Source organism: Vulpes lagopus, chromosome 2 (genome assembly GCF_018345385.1).
Source record: "Vulpes lagopus strain Blue_001 chromosome 2, ASM1834538v1, whole genome shotgun sequence".
Classification (NCBI taxonomy): Eukaryota; Metazoa; Chordata; class Mammalia; order Carnivora; family Canidae; genus Vulpes; species Vulpes lagopus.
Genome location: NC_054825.1, coordinates 88,482,086 through 88,506,763, shown reverse-complemented (window position 1 = coordinate 88,506,763; position 24,678 = coordinate 88,482,086). Strand labels below are relative to the sequence as shown.

At 38.8% G+C, this 24,678-nt stretch overlaps 1 protein-coding gene across 1 annotated transcript in view; it reads left to right on the top strand.

Annotated features, from left to right (window-relative positions):
• The window catches only part of TXLNB (taxilin beta), a 47,198-nt gene extending 31,784 nt beyond the window's left edge, over positions 1-15,414 (top strand). Inside the window, exons 8-10 of the mRNA XM_041744052.1 lie at positions 3,390-3,482; positions 13,149-13,244; positions 14,490-15,414. Coding sequence (XP_041599986.1) covers positions 3,390-3,482; positions 13,149-13,244; positions 14,490-15,284 — 984 coding nt within the window. The 3' untranslated portion in view covers positions 15,285-15,414. The remainder of the gene's footprint in view (positions 1-3,389; positions 3,483-13,148; positions 13,245-14,489) is intronic.
• Positions 15,415-24,678: the final 9,264 nt, after the last annotated feature.

Genomic DNA, 24,678 nt, shown 5'->3' with positions numbered 1-24,678 from the left:
GTTTCACAATTTTTAAAGGACAGGGGTGGTAGGAGGCAGAGGTCTTAAGTCCCCATTTCTACAATCTGAGCAAGGACAAGGACAAATTGTGTTTTACTAGACGAAGTCACTTTCAGCCATAAGACAACAGCTTGCCAGTTTGGGACATGGTTTTCACTTAGGGAAGAGATGTCTGGCTTTCAATTATATGAACCAAGGCAACAGAGTAAATGACAGAAATGATCAATGGGATACAATTGTCACTACAAATAGAGTGTTCATTGGATCGATACGGATGAAGATGGTAGATGTGGAAAGCCAGCAATCGTAACAACGCAGCCACAAAAACAAAACAAAAAAACAGCCCAAGGGTTAAAGATCATCGGGTAAATTGTTAAAGACAGTAATCAGAGCCTTTAAACTCAAAAGTCCTCACCTTCCATATAGATGATGAGAGATTACTCTGCAACTATTATTATTGGACTTGTTCCCAAACCGAATCTCGTAAGTTTGCTAGGCGAATTCCTGGACATGCTTCTGTTTCCTATATGCTAGGAATGTTTGTAATTCAAATTCAGTGCTCTATTCAAAGAATGTGAGTGTCGCTCACCCACTTACCAATGAAAATGTTGGGGGCAATTGTTGTTATTACTAACCCTAGAAGAGTTTGTTTCTATTTCTGCCTCTGGCAGGAGCACTGTGGATGACCTCTGAATGTCCCTTCCATGCTTCTCTGAAATCCCAAAATAAGAGCAGGAATATGACACATGAAACCAAACAGGCATCATGTCAGCATAATAGTGAGAAAGGAACATATTAGCAAACAAATATCCATAAAATAACAGGAAGTGTCTATTTTTAAGTAGTATAAGTAAAGAGAGAGTTGGTTACCTGGGAAAAGTTATAATCCACACAGATTTTGCCACCTACAGCAAAGAGGTCAAATAAGAAGAAAAGCTGAGTACGAAAAACAGTTCTAGAAGGGAAATGGGGAGTTAACTGGTTCATAGGTGTCGAGTTTCAGTTTTGCAAGATGAAATAGTTCTTGAGATTGGTTACACAACAATGTGACTATAGTTAACAGTACCGAACTGCACATTTAAAGTAGTTGAGATGGCAAATCTTATATTACATGTATTTACCCTAATTAAAAAGAAAAAAAAACAGTTGAGGGAAGAAAAAAACAGGCACTAGAAAAAGGCCAGGAGAAGTGGTAATGAAATGAGACACTACTTCCTGGCACTCTGGGTGTGTCTGCCTTCTCCATGCCACAAGAAAACATGAGGAAGGGAAACAAAATCTGCCCAACCTATACACCCAAAAGAGCATTTTGCCCAAAGGAAGGGGAGAAGCTGACCAAGGTGGGTGCGGTTGTTCCTTGCTGATACTGTCAAGCAAGGGACAGTGCATGTGCACACTCCTGCTCTCCTGTCTGCAGCCTGCGACTACAGGGCTGCAAGAGTGGGTTTGGGAGAACCTACTCAGGAGGCCAGAGTATCTACCACTATCCTGTAACTCTGCAGGAATTACTGAGAAGTGAGGAAAAGAAAGGAGAGAAAGTCAGAAAAAGAAGCTTAACAGGAGATGTGACCAAGAGTGCCAATAAACGGATTTTGTGATAGAATGTGAAGAGGATCAGCCCAGAGTTTCGGTTCTCACCCTAGACCATTAGATCATGTGCAGTATAGGTAGCCAGACCTATAGAAGCTTATCTTCGGATTAACAGGCTTAACCTACTCATGGGCCCTGAAATCAATTCAGTGGATTCCAGCCAGTACTTTGAAAAAAATGAAATGGAATTAAATAGAATATGTCAAGAGTACTTTGCACATAAGGAGTTAATGAGTAAGGATTATCTTATGCACTGTGTGTGTTTGTGTCTGTGTGTGTGTGTGTGTGTGTGTGTGTGTAAAACCCTAGAGTACCTTCCTCGTTATGAATTCCCCAATGCCCCTTTACTCAGTCTTCTTTAATCTGTGTGCCAAGGAATCACAGGAAACAAATTTCAAATTTTAGGCCACCAGAGTTGTTCCAAGCTCTGTCACATATTCACAGAGCTAAGGGATGATTCCAAGATGATGGCCAGCCATTGTTTGACTTTTCTTTGGAAAATCTATCCTGTGGAAGTGTTTTGTGTTAATTATTTTGTTGTTCTTGTTTAGTGCAGTAAAATCTCTGCCATTCTAAAACATTTCAGAATAAGCCATTCTGGATAAGCAGATTTTCTGGATTCTAGGGCTTGTTTGATTCCCATACTCTACCTCTCACCCCCAAGACTGAGAAGTCTCCAGAAAAAGAACCCTCCAGAAAGCAGAACTCTGCTTTCAAAATGACAGTGTCACAGGTACCCCCAGCTAGTCATTTGGTCCTCATTTGAAGAGTTGGAGCAGTTCCAGGCAGTCAACAGTACTAAACACTCATTTGAAAATGCAGGCTTTACTAACAGGTATCATCCATATTAAATTTCCACTCACTCAAAGCATGCTATTCTAAAATCATTTTCGAAAGCAAGATTTTATTATTGCATTACTTTCACTAGCAACACACTTTCCTTCTCCGTCTTGCTTTATTCCTACCTCAAACTCAAGCCTTGGAATAAGGATAGATAGGGGTGAGCCACACATTTGCCAGTGTTAACCCATACGATGTTTTATATTGTGTGCACATTAGAAAGGGCATTCCTTCCTTGAGACTCATTCTTTCCATCTGTAGAAAATTAGTATGATTTTGATGAAAAGGGGCATTTAACTGCTTTTGGCTAAAACACTGTATTCATAAACATACAAAAGCAAATTGACCAAAATGCAAATAGCTGTTGCTTAGTGTGGCACAAGCTATATAATGGCGGCCACCCATGTCTGGTCCACCTTTCATACCACTTCTTTTCATCTGTCTACATTCTCACTCCCTTCAAGACCAAGTTCAAGGTAAGCCTTGTCCACCAAAACATGGCTCACATGAACACCTGCCATGCTTACTTCCTTCTCTGATGGGCACTATACTTAATGAACTTTCACTTTGTAGTCACTATACCATAATCAAGTTGTCTTTGAGATTATCTTCCTATCAGGAGTGCAAGTCTCTCAAAAACAGTAGTCATGTGTTAAATGCTTTTGTACATATAGTCGATGCATATGTTCAGTGCTCAATAAAAGTTTGTTGGTAAAAGTTATAATGAAATGATGACATATGTTACTATTTCATTTTTCTTTAAAGATCTCCTTCAGTCATACTCACTGACTTAGGTTGATCTCATAGTAAATACAAGAACTGAACATATTACTAACATTGTATTGAGAATTCCCTTTAATCACTTTTCTTCTCAAATAATGAACAATGACAAGTTGTTTTGTTCTGGAAGCATTCTGAAAGCAGCTCTAAAAGAGATCTACTTTTTCCCCTGTTAACAGCTTACCCTCTACTCTGGAAGGTTTGAAGAGTTCCAGAACACACTAACAAAAAGCAACGAGGTGTTTGCCACTTTCAAACAGGAAATGGATAAAGTGAGTATTACTTATTCCCCATAAACTCTGACATTTTCTATTATGACAGGCAATTCTCCTTTGGGTTCATTTTTCTCTCATTAAGATAACTCAGTGCATTTCATGAAGTAATTAAACATTTATATATTCAAATGAGATTTAAACTGTATTTTTTTTATTGGTAAGTATCTAGTGAATTAATCTCAGGAAGAGTCCAAAAACACTAGGATACATTTTCACTTTGTGAAAGAATATTTTCTAGTCCATAGAGAGAAAAAAAAAAAAAAAAGACAAGAGCTAGCAATTTCACATTATGTTGTTTATACTGAAATTTCTTAAAAATCTAATTTTTAAAGATTGAAGGAACAACTTTCATATAAATATGCAAGAGTAGAATTTTATAGTAGAAAAACCATTTCATACAACTCTTCCAATCCTTCTTAGAAGAGAATATATGTAGTATGATATAATTGACAGAGCCTTGAATGAGAAGGAAGCCTGAATTCAGATTCTGGGTGTGTTGTTACTCCTCAAGTAGCATTGGACAATCCATTTAACTTCCCTTCAATTTTCTTTTTCTTATCTATAAATTAAGATACTATTCCCTTGCCTACTTCACAAGATTGTGAAATTCAAATAAATTAATATATTTTAAAGAATTTTAACCTTTCTTATACTCGCTTACAAATATAAAGTACTAAATATTATTATTAGACATAATATTTAAATTTTATTCAATACAATATTTTCCCAAAATAAAATCAGCATCAAAATTGTGTTTCTTAAGAAGCATTGGCATTAACTATTTTCAAGTGCACAAAGTATCTTTCTAAAACACTTTCTTGGGGTGCCTTGGTGGCTCAGTCAGTTAAGCATCTGCCTTCAGCTCATGTCATGATCCCAAGATCCTGGGATCCAGCCCTGCATTGGGCTCCTTGCTCAATGGGGAGCCTGCTTCTCCTGCCACCTACACTCCTCCTGCTTGTGCTCTCTTTCTCTCTCTCTTTCTCTGTCAAATAAATAAGTAAAATCTTTTTAAAAAATAAAAAAAAATTAAAACATTTTCTTAAAATTATATGATAAATTTCACAATTCAGTGAACAAACATAAGTAGGCCAACACTGGTTAAAAGTTACAGCTTTTCCTCTCGGGATGGAACTATCTATTTTTCAAAAATCTTTTTTCACTATACAGTACTAAGATTGGAATAAATATTAGAACAGGAATTTTTAATTAAGGATTTATTTACTGACTTTTAAAGTTGACCTGAGAATTAGCATACACACACAAAATTGATGGGCATATTGCATTTCTTTGACTGTGGTTCCATAGATTTCGTCAAATTCTTAAAGAGATTGATGGAATTTAAAAAGTTTCTAAACTACTAAGTTGGTTAAGAGATGATCAAAATTAAAAATCAGTTAAGTCTCACCCAGCTTCCTTATAGAGCCCAGGGGCTGACAGCCTGGGCCCAGCCTCTGGTCTCCAAGTGTACCCCAGCCTCAGCATGGCAAAAGCAGCAAGTGCCCAGGGGTGGTTCATCCAGAGAAACTACACCTGATTACATGCCTGACCTTCACTTCATCCAAGTAGAGCAGAGAGCCAACAGTTTCAGGTTCAAAAATGATGGGCTGCATTTTATTAAATTCTGTATCCCCTACACCCAGTTCCCTACTGGTGACCAGCATATGTTGCATTAAATAAAACAAAGTAACTCTAGCCCCACTCTTCTGCTAACTCACCTGAATATTCTTCCACTTCTCTGAGCCTCAATTTCCCCAGTGATAAAGTGGAGGTGAAACAGAACCTTCCTTATGAAACTGTTTCAAGGGTGAAATGAAAAATGCGTGTAATCACATTCTATGAATCCCACCACAACCTACAAATGTAAAGACAAAGGGAGCAGGAAGATGGTGGTGGAGTAGGAGAATCCTAGGCCTTGCCTCAGCCAGCAAACACTAGATAACTATCAAATTATCCTAAATACCCCAGAAATTGACCTGTAGATTGGTAGAATGAACTCCACAACTAAAGAGAGAGAAGAGGCCATATCAAAGAAGGTGGGAAGTGCAGAGCTGTGATTCCGGGGAGAAACAGATCACAGCTGCTATGGAGGGAGGGAGCTGTGGTCATGGAGGAGAGAGAGAGAGAGGAGCACACAGGGGAATGCACAAGGAGAACATTTCTCCAAAGCCATTGGCTTAGAAAATGAGAGGGGCTGAATTTTGTAAGCTGTTAGAACCAGCATGTCTTAAAGCCTGGTTTAAAGGTCAGCAGGCTTGGCTGGAGAGAAGCAGGCAAGAAACCCAGGGTAGACAATGTGGAAGCAGTCATCTGAAGAGCACCTGGGACAGCACACAATGGGGACATTATTCAGTCTTCTCATAACATGTCCGTTGGAGGCATCATTCATGGAAACACATCTCCAGGAAAAAAGGAGCTGGCCAGCACCATTTCTCTCCTCTGTCCCTCCAGCATAAACACAGAGCCACCTGCAGAAAGCAGCACAGCATGGATGCTGGCTGCCATGGCATACACCAGAGACCTTCCCTGAAGCACCAGATTCTGGGCACTACATGACCTCTTCTTCATTAAGCCATTACTTTCAGGAGCAGGAGACAGAAGTGGCCTTTCTAAGACATAGAATACAGAGACTTAGACAAAGTGTTAAGATGGAGAAATTGATCCAAAGTGAAAGACTAAGATGAGACCACAGCCCAAGACCTAAGCAAAACAACTATAAGTAACATGTCTGATGGAAAACTTAAAGCAACAGTCATAAGACTACTCACTGGCCTTGAGAAACAAATAGAAAACAACAGTGAGACCCTTACTACAGAGATAAATAGTTTAAAAAGAATCAATCAGAGATGAAGAATGCAATAAACAAGATGGGAAACAGGCTTGATGCAATGAACAGCAGGATAGAAGAAGCAGAGGAACAAATTAGTGACCTGGAAGACAAAGTAATGGAAAGTAAAGAGGCTGAACAAAAGAGAGAAAGAAGAATTTTGCAACATGAGAATATACTTAGGAAACTCAGTGACTCCATCAGATGTAATAACATTTATATTCTAGGAGTCCCAAAAGAAGAAGAAGAAGATAAAGGGGACAGAAAATTTATCTGAGGAAATAATAGCTGAAAACTTCTTCTCTTACCTGGGGAAGGAAACAGATATCCAGATTTGAAAGACACAAAGAAAAAGAAAAAAAAAATAAGTAAAAAATAAAAAAAAATTAAAACAAGACACAAAGAACTCCCATCAAAATCAACAAAAGCAGGCCAACACCAAGACATACTTATGTCTTTTACTTACTTATGTCTTTTAATTACTTATGTAATTATATTTGCAAAATATAGTGATAGAGAAAAAAATCTTAACAGCAGCAAGATAGTCAAAGTCCTTAACTTACAAAGGAAAAGCCAAAAGGCTAGCTGGGGAGTTCTCAACAGAGTGTTAGCAAGCCAGAAGGGAGTGGCATGATACATTCAAAGTGCTGAATGGGAAAAAAAAATCTGCACCTAAGAATACTCAATCCAGGAAGGCTATCATTCAGAATAGAAGGAGAGATAAAAAGTTTCCAAGACAAGCAAAAACTAAAGGAGTTTGTGACCACTAAATCAGCCCTGTAAGAAATATTAAAGGAGACTCTTTGAGTTCAGAGGTGAGACCTAAGGTGACAGTATAAATGCAGGAAGCACAAAAGCAGTAAAAGTGAATACTTCTGTAAAAATCAGTCAAAGAATTCTCATTAAAAAGGTATAAAATATAATAACATATACTTAAAAGGAGGAGAGAAGAATGAGTTCAACCCTGAATGACGATAATTTTAATTTAGACTGCTATTTGCAGAAGAGGTTATATACAAACCTAATGGTAACCACATATCAAAAACCACTAATAAACATGCAAAGAACAAAGAGAAAGAAATCCAAGTAAATCACTAAAGAAAATCAGTAAAACATGAAAAAGAGAAAGACAAGAAAGGATCAGGGAAAATCTCCAGAAACAACCACAAAACAAGTAATAAAATAGCAATAAATACATATCTATCAATGATACTTTGAATATAAATGGACTAAATGCTCCAATCAAAAGACGTAGGAGTCAGAATGGATAAAAAAAAAAAAAAAAAAGACCCACCTACATACTGCCTACAAGAGACGCATTTTAGACCTAAAGCACCTGCAGATTGAAAGTGGGGGGATGAAGGAATATTTATCATGCAAATGGATATCAAAAGAAAGCCAGAGTAGCAATACTTGTATCAGACCAAGTAAACTTTATTTTTTTTAAAGATTTTATTTATTTATTCATGAGAGATACAGAGAGAGAAAGGCAGAGACACAGGCAGAGGGAGAAGCAAGCCCCATGCAGGGAGCCTGACATGGGACTCAATCCTGGGACTCCAGGATCACGCCCTGGGCTGAAGGCAGCGCTTAACCTCTGAGCCACAGGGGCTGCCCCCAAGTAAACTTTAAAACAAAGCCTGTAACAAGAAAAAAGAAAGGCACTATATAATAATAAAGGGGAATGATCCAACAAGAAGCTTTAACAATTGTAAATATTTATGCACCTAACATAGGAGCACCCACATATATAAAACAATAACAAAAGTAAGGGAACTAATTGATAATAATACAATAATAGTAAGGGACTTTAACATCAATGAACAGGTCATCTAAACAGAAAACATACAAGAAAATGGTGGCTTTGAATGACACATTGGACCAGATGGACTTAACAGATATTCAGAACATTCCATCCTAAAACAGCAGAATACATATTCTTTACAAGTACACATGGCACATTCTCCAGAATAGATCATAGATTATAAAATAGGCCACAACAAATACAAAAAGATTGAAGTCATACCATGCATCTTTTCTGACCACAATGCTATGAAGTCAATCACAAGAAAAAAATCTGGAAAAAACCACAAGTACATGGAGGTTAAACAACATGCTACTAAAAAAATGAATGGGTCAGCCAGGAAATCAATGCAGAAATTTAAAAATATATGGAAACAAATGAAAATGAAACCACAACAGCCCAAAACCTTTGGGATGCAACAAAAGTGGTCCGAACAGGAAAGTATATAGCAATACAGGCCTACCTCAAGAAACAAAAAAATATCAAAAATCAAAAAAAACAACCTCATCTTACACCTAAAGGAGCTAGATAAAGAACAAACGAAGCCTAACACCTGCAAAATAAGGAAATAATAAAGATTAGAGGAGAGGATGTGAGGGTCACCTGGCTGCAACATCCACCACTCCATTGACCACCAGGATTGATTCCGTTGATCTGGCTAGCTAGGTGGGTGTTTCGATAGAGGAAGACTGTTCTTTAGTCAGGGATATACAAGTAACTACATTCCCCTCCAAGAACTTCAAACAAGCTCTCAAGGTCCATTTGTAGGAGAAGGTAGGGTAGTCAAGCTTCTAAGACTCAAGACCCATCCAAATGAGGTGCTACATGTGGCAGTCTGCTTTTCTGAAGAAGAAGAAGAAGAAGAAGAAGAAGAAGAAGAAGAAGAAGAAGAAGAAGAAGAAAGAAAGAAAGATTAGAGCAGAAATAAATTATATGGAAACTAAAAAAGCAATAGAACAGTTAAACTAGAAGCTGGTTCTTTAAAAAAAAATAATAAAATTGGCAAACTTCTAGCCAGACCTACCAAAAAGAAGAGAAAATAAATAAATAAATTTTAAAAATCAAAGATGAAAGAGAAATAACAACCAGCAGCACAGAAATACAAACAATTATAAGAGAACATTATGAAAAACTATATGCCAAAAAATTGGACAATCTAAAAGAAATTGATAAATTCCTAGAAACATATAGATTACCAAAACTGAAATAGGAAGAAACAGAAAACTTAAACAGACTAATAACTAGCAAAGAAATTTAATCAGTAACCAAGAAAATCCCAACAAACAAAAGTCTGGACCAGATGGATTGACAGGTGAATTCTACCAAACATTTAAAGAAGAGTTAATACCCATTCTTCTCAAACTATTTGAAAAAAAAAGAAAAGGAAGGAAAACCTCCAAATACATTCAACCAAGCCAGCATTATCCTGATACCAAAACCAGATAAAGACATCTCTAAAAAAGAGAAGCACAGGCCAATATCCCTGATGAACATAGATGCACAAATTTTCAGTAAAATCCTAGAAGCCAAATCCAACAATACACTAAAAGAATCATTCGCCATAATCAAGTGGGATTTATCCCTGTGTTGCAAGAGCAGTTCAATATTTGCAAATCAATGTGATACATCATCGCATTAATAAAAGAAAGGATAAGAAACATATATGATCATTTCAATAGATGCAGAAAAAGCATTGATAAAGGAACATATCTCAACATAATAAAGGCCATATATGAAAAACCCACAGCAAGTGTTTTCCTAAATGAGGAGAAACTGAGAGCTTTTCCTTTACAGTCAGGAACAAGACAGGGATGGCCACTCTCACCACTTTCATTCAATATAGTACTAGAAGTGCTAAACACAGCACTCAGACAACAAAAAGAAATAAAATGGATCCAGATCAGCAAGGAAGAAGTAAAACTTTCACTATTTGCAGATGATATGATACTATATATAGAAAACCCAAAGACTCCACCTAAAAACTGCTAGAAGTGATAAGAGAGTTCAGTAAAGTCACAGAATACAAAACAACATACAGAAATCTGTTGCATTTCTATACACCAATAATGAAGCAGCAGAAAGAGAAATTAAGAAAACAATTCCATTTATGAGCACCAAAAACAGTAAGATACCTAGGAATAAACCTAACCAGAGAGATGAAAAATCTGAACTATAAAACACTGATGGAATAAATTGAAGATGACACAAAGAAACGGAAAGACATTCCATGCTCATGGATCAGAAGAATAAATATTGTTAAAATCTCTACACTACCCAAAGCAATCTATAACTTTAATGCAATCCTTATCAAAATAACAGCATTTTCCACAGACCTAGAGCAGTCCTAAATATGTGTGAAACTACAAAAGACCCCAAGCAATCTTGAAAAAAAAAACAAAACAAAACACAAAGCTGGAGGCATCACAATTCCTGACTTAAAGTTATATTACAAAGCTGTAGTGATCAAAACAAAAATAGGCACAGAGATCAATAGAACAGAATAGAAAACTGAGAAATAAACACACAAATATATTGTAAATTAATCTTTGACAAAACAGGGAAGAATATCCAGTGGAAAAAAGAATATCTCTTTAACAAAAGGTGTTGGGAAAACTGGACAACAACATGCAAAAGAATGAAACTGAACCACTTTCTTATACCAAATACAAAAATAAATGCAAGGGCCTCCTGGGTGGCTCAGTGGCTGAGCCTCTGCCTTTGGCTCAGGGTGTGATCCCAGGACCTGGGATCGAGTCCCACATCAGGCTTCTCACAGAGAGCCTGTTTCTCCCTCTGCCTATACCTTTTCCTCTCTCTCTCTCTCTCTCTCATGAATAAATAAATAAAATCTAAAAAAATAAATGAATAAAAGTAAATTCAAAATGAATTAAAGACTAAATGTGAGACCTCAAACCGTAACAATCCTAGAATTTTTTTGACATTAGCTATAGCAACTTCTTAAATATGTTTCCTAAGGCAAGAAAAATAAAATAAAAAATAAACTATTGGGATTATATCAAAATAAAAAAACTTCTGCACAGTAAAGGAAACAATCAACAAAATGAAAAGACAACCTGTGGAATGAGAGAAGATATTTGCAAATGACATGTCTAATAAAGGGTTAGTATCCAAAATATATAAAGAACTTTTAAAACTCAACACCCAAGAAATGAACAATCCAAATAAAAAAAAAAAATGGGCAGAAGACATGAATAGACATTTTCCAAAGAAGACATCCAGATGGCCAAGAGACACATGAAAACATGCTCAATATCACTCATCATCAGGGAAATATAAATCAAAACTACAAGGAGATATCACCTTATGCCTGTTAGAATGGCTAAAATTAACAACTCAGGAAAAAAAAATAAGTGGGAAATATCAGAAAGGGAGACAGAACATGAGAAACTCCTAACTCTGGGAAACGAACAAGGGGTGGTGGAAAGGGAGGTGGGTGGGGGGTGGGGGTGACTGGGTGACGGGCACTGAGGGGGGCACTTGATGGGATGAGCACTAGGTGTTATGCTATATGTTGGCAAATTGAACTCCAATCAAAAAAATGCCAGCAAAATAAGAAAAGGGAATAAAAGAGAATCATGTTATTTTTGAAAATAAAAAATAAAAAAAAATTAAATTAACAACTCAGGAAACAACAGACATTGACAAGGATGCGGAGGAAGGGGAACCCTCATGCACTGTTGGTGGGAAGCCAAACTGGTGCAGCCACTCTGAAAGACAGTGTGGAGGTTCCTGAAAAGTTAAAAATAGAACCACCCTATGACCCAGCAATTGCAATATTAAGTATTTGCCCAAAGAACAGAAAAACACTAAGCCAAAGGGATATATGCACCCTGATGTTTATAGCAACATTGTCTACAATAGCCAAATTACAAAACAGCCCAAGTATCCATAGACTGATGAATGAATATAGAAGATATGGTACATTTAGATATGCAATAGAATATTACTCAGCCACAAAAACTGAAATCTTGCCATTTGCAACAACATGGATAGAGCTAGAGAGTTTTATGCTAAGTGAAATAAGTCGGAGAAAGACAAACACCATATGATTTCACTCATATGTGGAATTGAAGAAACAAAACAAATGAGCGAAGGAAAAAAGAGAGAGAGAGAGAGAGAAAGGCAAACCAAGAAATAGGCTCTTGGGATGCCTGGGTGGCTCAGCGGTTGAGTGTCTGCCTTTGGCTCAGGGTGTGATCCTGGAGTCCTGGAATCGAGTCCCACATCGGACTCCCTTCATGGAGCCTGCTTCTCCCTCTGCCTGTGTCTCTGCCTCTCTCTGTGTGTCACATGAAGCCATAAATAAAATCTTTAAAAAAAAAAAAAAAGAAAGAAAGAAAGAAAGAAATAGACTCTTAACTAAAGACAACAAACCGATCGTCACCAGAGGGGAGATGGGTGGGGGGATGGGTACAATAGGTGGTGGGGATGAAGGAGGGCACTTGTCATGAGCACTGGGTGATATGTGGAAGTACTGAAATCACTATATTATATACCTAAGCTAACATTATACTGCATGATAACTTACTAGTATTTAAATAAGAACTTTTTAAAAAAATGTAAAGCCTAAGAAAATAGAAAGTTGCCTTTGTGTAACTACTTCTCAGATGTGTCAAGATAGTATCAACATGTTAATGGCTAAAAAGCCTGACCAGCTTTCTCACTTAGAGTCTTCTATTTAATAAAGTACAAAATCATTATTGCAAGTTCATTCTTGTGACTGAATAAAGCTACTTTAAAGAAAATGCAATTGACGAAACAGTGTGGACCTAAGTAGTTTCCTTCTTCATGAATTGGCTCTGGTGCAAGTAAGTCTTGTTTACCACTGACCTAGATGATTCAGAAATAAATATGACTCTCCCCACTCAATCTTCATTCCTTGACATCAAACCTGCTTGCTTCGGCAGCTAGTAAACAAGAGGACTTTTCCTGGTGTCGCATATGGAACTTATAGCTTTTTTCGATATAGTAAGTCTTCAGGATTAACATTAAAATACTCTAATTTCTGTAGACAACTAAGAAAATGAAGAAGCTGGAGAAGGACACAGCCACGTGGAAAGCTCGGTTCGAAAACTGTAACAAAGCTCTGCTAGACATGATAGAAGAGGTAAGGAGGGCTTCCCCAGAGCTGATTTCCCCCTGCCTGGTCCAAATATCCATACTTAGAAAATAATTATGACCTAACAAGACAAATTATTATCTTTGAAAAAGAGCTGATCTTTTTCCCTGAGATGTGACATATGAAATTGTAATAAAAATATTTAGAGCAAAATAGAATTGGGACCAGACTCCCAAAGAGCTTTGTGACCCTAAGTCACAGCCTACTTGCTGAGTCCAAAGCCATCCTCAAATCAGCACCATGCCTGCTCGACTACATTTCTTAAAGGCAGGACAAGTGTCTTGCTTGTCTTTGAATTTCCTCCATGCCTGGCACATGGCAGGTGCAGAATATATTAGTGAGTTGATTTGAACATATTGAGAGAAGACACCAGCCTGAACACCCAGGGTATGTACTACTTTATAGACAGATATGGGGATGGATCTTTTTAACTCCTCCAACAGGCATTTAATGACTGATATTATGTCAGGCTCTGTAGCTGTTGAGACTACAAAGCCAAAGAAATATGGCCATTATCTGCGAGGCAGAGTTTAGAGGTGAAGGCCTCTCCATATCAACAGGAAAAAAAAAAGTCTTGAAGGGTACAGAGTAGCACAAAGGTGGGGGCGAGGAGTGAGATGATGAGGAACAATTTCATGCAGAAACACACCAACATTTTTACAGAAATGGAGGAGAATTGAACAGTTTGAGCAGCATCATGAATTAGTGTGGGGGGAGTTTCTGTCATTATAATTACTGTTCTAACAATTCATCCCAAATTGCAACCAATTCCAAAGAGATGAGCTTATTATTCAGCAACATAAATCAAACAGTTGCTGGATTAGCATACAGCAGTTTATCTATAGACTAGATGAAGCTCTGCTGACAGCCAGGTCTTGCTCCATCTCATTCATTGTGCCATTAGAAGACTCCTAAGTCTTGGAAGCAGAAAATGCATCTACTTAAAGATCTGGGAGATTTGGACTGTGGCAGGGGGGAAGCTTGGCCATCTTTCTTACCCAAAGAAAAGGATACAGTGATTAAAATTCTACCAGAGTCTACCAGACAATGGAGAAACAGATTCGATGCCCCTGGCCAGGAGTCCGTCTGTTCAGCCACCATTCTGTGGTCAGGGCCCAGAGTCTGGTAGACAGATTCCTGGACAAATGGTTTTGCTCATCTCCAGAGAGCATCCTGGCAATGTTGCTTTGTTGTTTTATGCCTTTTTGGCTTTCTGTTGTTTTCAAATCACAGAAAGCGCTGAGAGCTAAAGAATATGAGTGCTTCGTGATGAAAATTGGGAGGCTGGAGAACCTCTGTCGAGCTTTACAAGAAGAGAGAAATGAACTCTACAAAAAAATTAGAGACGCAAAAATGCCTGAAAAGGACGACCAAAGTCAGCACACCTCCGACGAAGAGCCCGAGTCTGCTGTGTCTGGGGGGGCAGGGGTTGATGCCGAGGAAGTCAGTAGTGTTCACAATGCTGTGAAAAATCTGGCCACAGTCTTCATGGCCATTCATCATCCAGAGTCGACCCTTAACCAGTCCAAAGAAATCCAACCAGAATGCGGCAGTCCTCAAGAGGGTGGTGACTCGGCCCCCAAGGAGCCAGAACAATCCCCTCTGGGCCCTTTATGTCATTCAGAGAGTTCCCTGCCTCCCCTAACTCCTCAGGCTGAAGCCAGAATTGGCAATGAGGCAGAAGTGCCTCCCAGGCCCAGTAATTCCCCCATGGAGTGGGGAGCAGAGGCCCAAGACTGGGGTCTCTTTGCAGCAGCCCAAGCTGATCAGCAGCCCCAGAAGCCAGAGGCAAAAGCTTCCAGTCAGGCCCCACAGTCCCAGGCTGAGGCTTCCCTACCAGTGATGGAGGCAAGTGGTCCTGCTCCACCACCCACAGCAGGTGAGCCAATTCCACCTGAGGTGCTTGCACGTGGGCCCAGTGGGCCGCCACCACCACTGGAAGAAGCAGCAGAGGGGCTACCAGGAGGGCCCTCAGTGGGGCCTGGGCAGCCCCCAGTGGCTGACACCAACCTGGAAGGAGTAGACTAAGCCTCATGGTGCCTTCGGAAGCTATTCTCCCTGACTTTACATCTTCATCATAAGACTGTCTTCTGAAGAGGCGCTAAGGGCTAGAGATGTCTAAGGGAAGAGACTTAATTAGAATCAAGACATTTTTAAATGTTATGCAGAGCACATTCAGCCTGTGCTATTTGTTCTCAATTTATAACTGATTTGGAGCTTTTCTGTGTAACGGGTTGACAGTATAATTTTCCCAAATGGCAACAAAACACACAAATAGGAAATTCCTACTAATTTTCCATTGAGATGGTATTTACTTCAATTTCTTAATCAGCAGTAAGATTTGGTGTTTCAGGGCTCCCACTATAATATATAAATATAGAAAATGCAATGTTTCACTTATTTCCCTATATAGTTTTAATAAGTTCTGTAGTAAGTAATGGATGTCCAGGTTCCATTTAAACATTATATACATAATATATTCATATATGTGAATATACATATATGTGTATATGTGTGAATATATACATATGTGTGTGAATATATACATATATGAGTTTATGTACCTATATGTGCACCTGTATATTTTTAATATATATGTATACAAATATGTGTGTGTGTGTATATATATATATATATATATATATATATATATAAAACACATACATTTCATCCTTTTTTGGAGTTCTCTTGTGCAAAATATTTAGATGATAATCAAAAAAGTATCTCTTACTTGCTTGGGATGAGGGTAGGCTAATGCTCTATGAATCAGAAGTAGGTTCAGGATTCAGGTCTTTAGGCCATGTAACATTGGGCAAAAACAAGTAACAGGATATTGGGAGATCAATAAACCCAACCAACGGATCAAATGACTGAACAGCAGTTGGGTTAGACTGTGAGTGTGCAAAACACATATAGACACAAAGATGCCACAAGAAGTCGTAAACAGAAAAGGGGAACAGGGATCCCTGGGTGGCGCAGTGGTTTGGCGCCTGCCTTTGGCCCAGGGCGCGATCCTGGAGACCCGGGATCGAATCCCACATCAGGCTCCCAGTGCATGGAGCCTGCTTCTCCCTCTACCTATGTCTCTGCCTCTCACTCTTTCTCTCTCTGTGACTATCATAAATAAATTTAAAAAATTAAAAAAAATAAAAATAAAAAATTAAAAAAAAAAAAAAAGAAAAGGGGAACAGTCACAGCTGTAGACTGCTCACTTCTTCCAACTGCCTCTCAGACACAACTCAGCATTGCCTTGCAGCCCCATGTGGGAAAGCAGGCACTCATGGCTACCTGCAAGGAGTAGCCTTCCCACTAGAAGTGGGAAAACAAGCAAGAGCGTAGAAGGGTTGAGGGTCCTCCAATTGAGATGAGGTTATGCTCTTGCTCCCTGCCTCCTGTGCATGGGAGTCTTGAGAAAGAATGTTCACCTGGCCCTGCCAAGTCCCCAGTTCCCTCACTGTCTTCTATTGCTCTGGAGAGAGAGTTTCCCACCATTCTTGCTATCACAGCTTTCATCTATATTCTCAAAACACCTGCACCTTTTTTGTAACCACTCCCCATCCTGGACTTTGCAGGATATTATACCCGGCCCTCGTCTCAATTCTACTTGCTAAGTAGAAGCTATTATTGTTCCAAAACAGAAGTCCACGCAGGGTCTCAATAGGCATGATGAGGTGGCCAAACCAACAGGCTATCTACTTTGCAGAATTCTCTACAAAGAACAAATGGGTCCCTTCTCGAAATGTCTTGAAAAATAGATGAGGATTCAGAAGAAGGCAAAAGCTAGAGACACCTGGAGTGGTCCACATGAGTATTACATTACCATTGCTGGACAAGAACTTCTAATATCGCTGACAGCATAAATTACTCGACCTAGGGGAGAGGGAGACTGGAACAAAAAAAAAACAGGAAACAAGGGAGCGCAGGAGGACAAAGAAAGGGGAGAGGAGGGAGAAAAGGAAAAAAAAGGTCTAACCCAGCCCTACCTTAAAAGTTGAATTCAAGTAGAGAAATGGATAAAAGCAAGATTCTTTACTATTTATCCAGAAAATCATTCTTCAGTGTCACATGTGGCCGTCTGCCAAGGAATACAAAGTGCTTGTAGGCAGCAACCATATGCTACAAGAATTGTAAACTGCATAAGATTTGTTAGGGAAGACTGTGAGGGTAATGACAAATGCTAATCAGGAAAAAAGCATATCACTATTGAAGAACCCATATATTTTTATTTATTTTTTTCCATGTATTTTTAAAGCTCGAAATATTTTTTTAATTTTTATTTATTTATGATAGTCACACAGAGAAAGAGAGAGAGAGAGAGAGGCAGAGACATAGGCAGAGGGAGAAGCAGGCTCCATGCACCAGGAGCCCGACATGGGATTCGATCCCGGGTCTCCAGGATCGCGCCATGGGCTAAAGGCAGGCGCTAAACCACTGCGCCACCCAGGGATCCCCATAAAGCTCGAAATATTATAACCACAGATGATCTAGCCAAATTCAACATTACTGGAAATCTTAGAGATTTGAACATTCATTTAATTCAGAGCCAAATACTCACCGTAACAATCCAGGAGGGTCTCCTTTCCTACTATTTATAGATGCTAAACTTCCAAGAATGGAGTAAGATTAGATAATCATAGTAAAGTCTCAGTCTGAATGTTTAGTAAGAGAAACAGGCAGGAGAGGAGCCAAAATCTGGTAAATCAAATATTCTAATACCCAAAATTCATGATTTTTTTTTAATCCAAAAAGCTTTCAGAGCAACACATTACTCACTACTGTGTATGCCTTGGGCAGAGTTTCAATACAATACCTTGCCTAAAATTTGCAAAGCTTAATACAGGCTCTGGGAGGATTATTTTAATATTCAAAGAATGTTTTATTATGGTCCTTTGTGTTAGAATTCGGCCTTATTGTGTTAGAATTCGGCCTTATTAATTATAACAATAACTCATGAGACCTGAAGGAACAAGGAGTTTCTATTCTTTATCAAGTTCACGTAACTCCAGAGGTGTCAAGTCTACTTTCCAGAAACACCAGCATTATTTGTGTTTTCTTAAATTAAATAACTATAATTTATGTATATTAAAGTTACTTCTCTTCCCAAATGCTCACTTTTGTTACTTCTATGTGTGTCAATAATACCTAACAAAGATCATGGCTTTGTTTTTGTTGTTGGTTACATTTTTTGGCCTCTGAGTAGAATGTGCATATAATGAACACTTTGAAGATCTTGAGGGGTGTGTGTGTGTGTGTGTGTGTGTGTGTGACAGAAAGAGAAGGAGGGAAAGAAGAGAGAGAGGACATGACTGCCCAGAACTAGTGAGAGAGCAAACCCCCAGCTCCTCTGCCTGACCTTCAGCTGCTGGTGGGTAGTGATCACATGGCCACTGTTTCTCTCCAGTGCCAGTCTCCAGTGAGATTGTTTCCACAGGGTTCTCTGCCAGGTGAGCTCTCAGAAACACTCTGAGGAGTCAGGGAGTGGGTGTGGAAGGTGTCAACTCATTTTACCCCTACCTGGTCCTTCTAACTGCCCCAAGAGTTTCCCTAGGAAGACCCGAAGAGGCCTGACTGTCCTGCCTTTTGCTTCTACTCTCTTCCGAGTCTCTACTGATCCAGGAGGCACAACTAGAACAAAGCATTTGGTATGCTTGGAGAAAAGAATTATCTAGCTAAAATGGAGAAAAGATTAAACCCTACCCTTAACGCTGTTTTTGCTCCTTTTTGCCTGGTATAGATATACATTTTAAAAATAGCTCTCTCTCTCTCTCTCTCTCTCTCTCTCTCTCTCTCTCTCTCTGTCTCAATAATAAAGTATTATGTGTTTGTTGCAAAACTATTTGAAGCTGCTTTTCAATAAGATTAAGATATCATTAGGGGAGAAATCATTTCGGGAAAATGTCCTCAGCAATTTCTCCTCTAACCAGCAGTTAAATCCAGTATTTAGGGAAAATAAACGTAATTTAAAATGTAAAGGGGACGCCTGGGTGCCTCAGTGGTTGAGCATCTACCTTCAGCTCAGATTGTGATCCAGGGGTCCTGGGATCGAGTCCCACAGCAGGCTCTCTGCAGGGAGCCTGCTTCTCCCTCTGCCTACGTCTCTGTCTCTCTCTGTGTGTCTCTTATAAATAAACAAATAAATAAAATCTTTTTTAAAAAACAAAAATAAATAAATAAAATGTAACGAATTGAAGTGCCCAGCTGGCTTAGTAGGGAGAGCATGTGACTCCTGATCTCGGGGGTCATGAGTTCAAGCCCCACATTAGGTGTACAGCTTATATAAAATGTAAAGAATTCCCTAAAAGAAGAGAGGAAATAACAATGATGACTTTGGTCTCTAAAATTTGTGGCCATCAAAAACTGGCAAGTAAGAGTTAGGATGCAAGCAGGATACATGGGTAAGTTTATACAGGGTTTAAACCAATAACATTTCTGTCCTTTACAACCTAAAAATTAAAGTTATCATTAGATCAGGTATGAGGGCATTCCATTCAAATAGTAGCATTTATAAATGATAGTAATAAAGATTTTTCTCAGTCCCATGAAGTCGTATCTTCCATACTTGAAGTAAATGAAGTCTCCTTGCTGATATCCCGAGAAGTTCTATAAATACCAGTTGCTGCTATATATGCGTCTGAATGTTCCCACATACACATACACATGCACATAAGTACACAGTGTAAAATCTGTCCAAGATTCAATGCTGCACCTGTCAGTGGGCCTTTACACCTGTATTTTCAAAGGATATTACTATTATCTTTCCTGATGAAGACACTATAAAAAGAAATCAGGAAACTGTTTAAATAAGGATATCTGATAGAAACACTTAATTAGCAAAATAAACCTACAAATTTATTGATTTGTGGCACAAAAATCATTTGCAGAAGTCGATTCACTCTTCCAGAAGATAGAAAAGGAGATAAACCACCAGCACCACAGTCAGGTTGGCTACATCCAATTGCAAGGCCTTCTTCCAGTCTTTCTTCCTGCTGGATTTTAAAGGCTCACCCTTCCATTACCAGCCATGTCTATCCCATACTTAACTTGAATTCTTTACAAAGTAATATAATGTTTGATTACTTCACATCATAATTAAAATATACCTTGGTATAAAACTCATCCTGTCTGCGCTGACCATCAGTATGACATTTTATGTCAAATAACACAAACCCACTGCAGAAGCCAAGGAAGAAGACATTATGTCAAGATAGGGAAAGAAGAGAGAAAAAGAAGCTTTCAATCTGAGAACTAATACAATAATGAAAAGTAAAAAAGGTAAAAGTTTAAGAGCAATAAAAAGAAGACGCAGGTGGACCCTTTTGTGAAAGCAAGATGCTAAACGAGGGCAAGAACCATAATGACTTTAATGCACTCCCACACCACAGCTTCCACAAAGAGGATTCTTACAAACATATTTCTTAGTGCAGCGGGTTTTATTGGTTTTCTTTTTGTTTGCCTTTCTTCTGAAACAATAAATGCATTCTTTTCAGTAAATAATAATAATAATATTACATCATGGAACATGTAGAAAACAAAGAGAAATTACCCTGAATTCCATCACCCTACCCTAACTTAACCAGTGTCAGCATTCCCTGTATCATGATATATTTTACATTACGTATCTTTTTTATTTAATATGATGTTAGTTTGTCTTTGGGGAAGTAAACAGTAGTCCAACAGAGAGTAATAGCTATTAATTGCTACCAGATTTGAGTGTTGATGCTATGTATTCAAATCTGCTACACTCTACCATATAAACATGGAAGCATATTATGTTATCCATAGAATAAATATAACTAGGCAAATACAGTACACAGCATTCTCACATGCTGTTTGGACAAGTTATGCTACGCATTGCACTTAAATGTTCTACTGCATATACACAAGTTTCCAAGTAAACCTGGACATAGCTAGAGTGAACTTAACGCAGTTCAGAAAATAAATAAATGAATAACCAACTCTAGAGAAATACAAATGCAGTGAATGAGAAAACAAGAGAGAGAAAGAGTCAAACTCTGGTTTATGAACTGACAAGATACATATGATAATACTACAAACCATAGCATTGGCTAAATAAAGGTCAATGTTCTAGAATAAATCTAAACTCTTCAGCATTAGTGAGACAGTGTTTTTGCTGCCCTACTGAAATGATGGTCATCAACATTAACTACAGCCAATCTATTAAGTAGGGCCAGGCTAAAAACCGACATGAACCTGAGATTACTCTAACATCTACCAGGCAGATGCAACCAGCTGTGGAGTACTCAGAGATCTCATACTCTAAGAAAATTTGTAAGTCAGTATTCAAATTTATAGGAGCGGTACAACAAGGATGTCTTTCATCGTGCCCAAAGTCATGAGGTTAAATGTAAGTTGTAATGTAAGTTGTAAGTTGTAATGCTCTCCATAAAGAAAATTCATGTTCAATAATTTGTTTTCTTCACATTCTTATCAAGGAGTCATTCCCTGGAATAAAATCATGCAAGTCTGAGCAAGGTGTGAAGTGTGGGACAGCATTAGTCCAAGAACCAGGCCACTAAGTCCCTAGTCCCTGTTCTGCTGCCTACTAATGGGGTGACACTGGAGAAATAACATCTTTGTTCCTTCACCTATAAAATGAGAGCCTTGGACTACATTACATGATGGCTGAGGGTTTTGACATCTCTGATTAAATCCTCAAGAAACTTAAGAAGTTATATAGAGCTTCCACTCCTCAGGGGTAGTTTTATTCTAAGAGACCTGCCCATCACCTTGGGCTCTTCTATTAAAAGTCAGGCAAGGGGAAAGAGACAACATTACCCAAATTTAAAAAAAAAAAAAAAGTTTTTAATTTAATTTATTTTTTTAAGATTTTATGTATTTATTCATGAGACAGAGAGAGAGAGAGAGAGAGAGATTGAGGCAGAGACACAGGCAGAGGGAGAAGCAGGCTCCACGCATGGAGCCTGATGTGGAACTCGATCCCGGGACTCCAGGATCATGCCCTGGGCCAAAGGTAGGCACTAAACTGCTGAGCCACCCAGGGATCCCCATATTTTTCATTTTAAAAATGAGAGGAAATCACAAATTCTTGGATTTCATCAACAAATGCTGAAGACCTTCTATGAGAGTCTGTACTAGCCCTGGGATGGCAGTGGTTACAAGGCTAAAGAAAGGATCTCAGGACCATCCATAACTTGACTCTATCTGCTCAGGACCAGAATGCCTGGTTGAGCCTGAGGATTCCTGGGGGACTCAGTACCAAGGGAAGGGGCTACAAGAGATGCTGAGAGGCCTCACATGCCCCTTCATGTTCTGCAACCAAAAAGCAGCACAGTGACTTCCAGCAGCATCTTTATCACAAATGGTACCCAGATCTCCAAGTGGAAAAGTTGTGCTCCTGCTAGAGAAGGAGGGCTTTATGGAATGTGTGTGTATAACTTGTGTGAATGAGTGTGAGTTCATACTTGTATGTGAGGGTATGTGTGAGCATATGTGTGTAGCATGTGCCAGTATGTGTGTGTAGTTTTGTGGGCATGTGACATATGCATACAGTTCTATGTGAATGTTTATGACTATATGTGATAGTATCTATGCATAATAAATTGGCATGGCCTATGTAAGTGTGTGTAATGGTGTGTGAGTATATGGCATGTGCGTGATAAGACTGGGAACTGAAAACCTGAACACCACAGATGTGATTTTAATCATGCGGCTAACTTGTTTTTCATAGGATCATGTCTTGTTGCAGACTTTTGTTTGCATGACTAATCCTCTTGTTTACAGTGGCATAGGGTTTGTCCTTTTTTGGCTGACAATCTGCCTTCTAAGCAAACAGGATGGTGGGTGAAGCTGCAGCTGCAGGGGCATCTAGTCATGAAATAATAGCACACACAGCCAGCCCAAGGTGATAGCCCCCACTGACTCACACCTCTCATCCTTAGGCAAGGCTACGGGTATGTCTTGAGAAATGCTCAGTGCTATTCTTCACATAGACCAGCCACAGCTTGAGCAGGGAACACAAGAAGTGGTAGCAAACAGGCCAACTTAATTCTTGTCTTTCTAACTAAGAGAGGACCTCCTCACATGACCACGATTTCTAATAAAGGTGGCATCCTTAGAGACAGACTCATAGTCTCTTCATCCAGCTGAAATCAAGCCCCTGAATATTACGAAGGTTTCTCTGAATCAAAAACCAAAGAAACAGTGTCCAATCTAAATTTTAATCATAAATGAAGGTAGCAAACCAGAGTTTATTGCAGCTGCTACAAGCCAATCAGCCATGCCCATGACTCATCCTTTGTGTGGAGAGATTTTTTGCTGTGATACAATTCATCTCCCAAAATCTAGCTGCGTTGTCAGAGTTGGACCATCTGGCTTCTCCCTTGCCCGTTATTAGAAAACTGATCCAAAAGTTCTCCAAATCAGTCTGGGACTAATTTAAAGCAATACCCAAAGGAAGGAGAGTGAAAGCTTTTTTGACAAATTAATTACCTGCCACACAAGTTAACTGATGATCTTCAAAAGTTAAAGGAAGCAAAACAACTAAACATTAACAAAATTTAAGGCAAGAAATGAATGGCAGAAAACAGTCACAACAAATACAACAAAGCATCAATATCCAGGATTCAAAGAGAAATCACAGAAAGCAATAAGAAGAGACGAACAACCCAGAAGAAAGTGGGAGAGTCAGAAGGTGAGGCCTACTAGGCTGCAGGTGATGAGGGGCAGGGCCATAGTCTATAGAGAATCTAGAAACAGGAATGAAACCAACTCCGAGACAGTTTGCTTTTTACTACCACCACGCACAGCAATCCTGAATATCACCATGGAAAGCTGTCCTCCCTTCCGGAGACGACGCTCCCACTATGTATCCCCCATTTGCATACCACTGGCATGAGACATGATGGGTAGTTCATAGAAGAAATTCAAATGACAGAAACATATGAGGCCAATAAAAACAACAAGAAGACATTCTACTACTTTTGCCCATTAGACTGAAAAAAAAAATAAATATTTATAAAACTCAATTTTAGCAAGGATGAGAGCAAATGGATACATTCAGGTACTGTTGGTACAGGGGTGTCTGGGTGGCTCAGTCGGTTAAGTGTGTGACTTCAGCTCAGGTCCTGATCTCTGGGTCCTGGGACTGAGCCCCAAGTCAGTCTCCCCAGTCAGTGGGGAGTCTGTTTCTCCCTCTCCCTGCTCATTCTCTCTCTCTCTCTCTCTCTCAAATATAAATAAAATCTTTTAAAAAATTGTTGGTATAATATTGGGTCACCTGTCTTTTTCTTATCTATTTGTAGGAGTTCTTTTGAAAGGCAATTTGGCAATATGTACTCAATTTTTCTAGTGTGCAAAATAAACATTATTTGGCAAAGAACAGACATATTGCTCTTGCCTACCTGCACCTTTTCCTTGGAGGAAACACTATCCCATGGATACA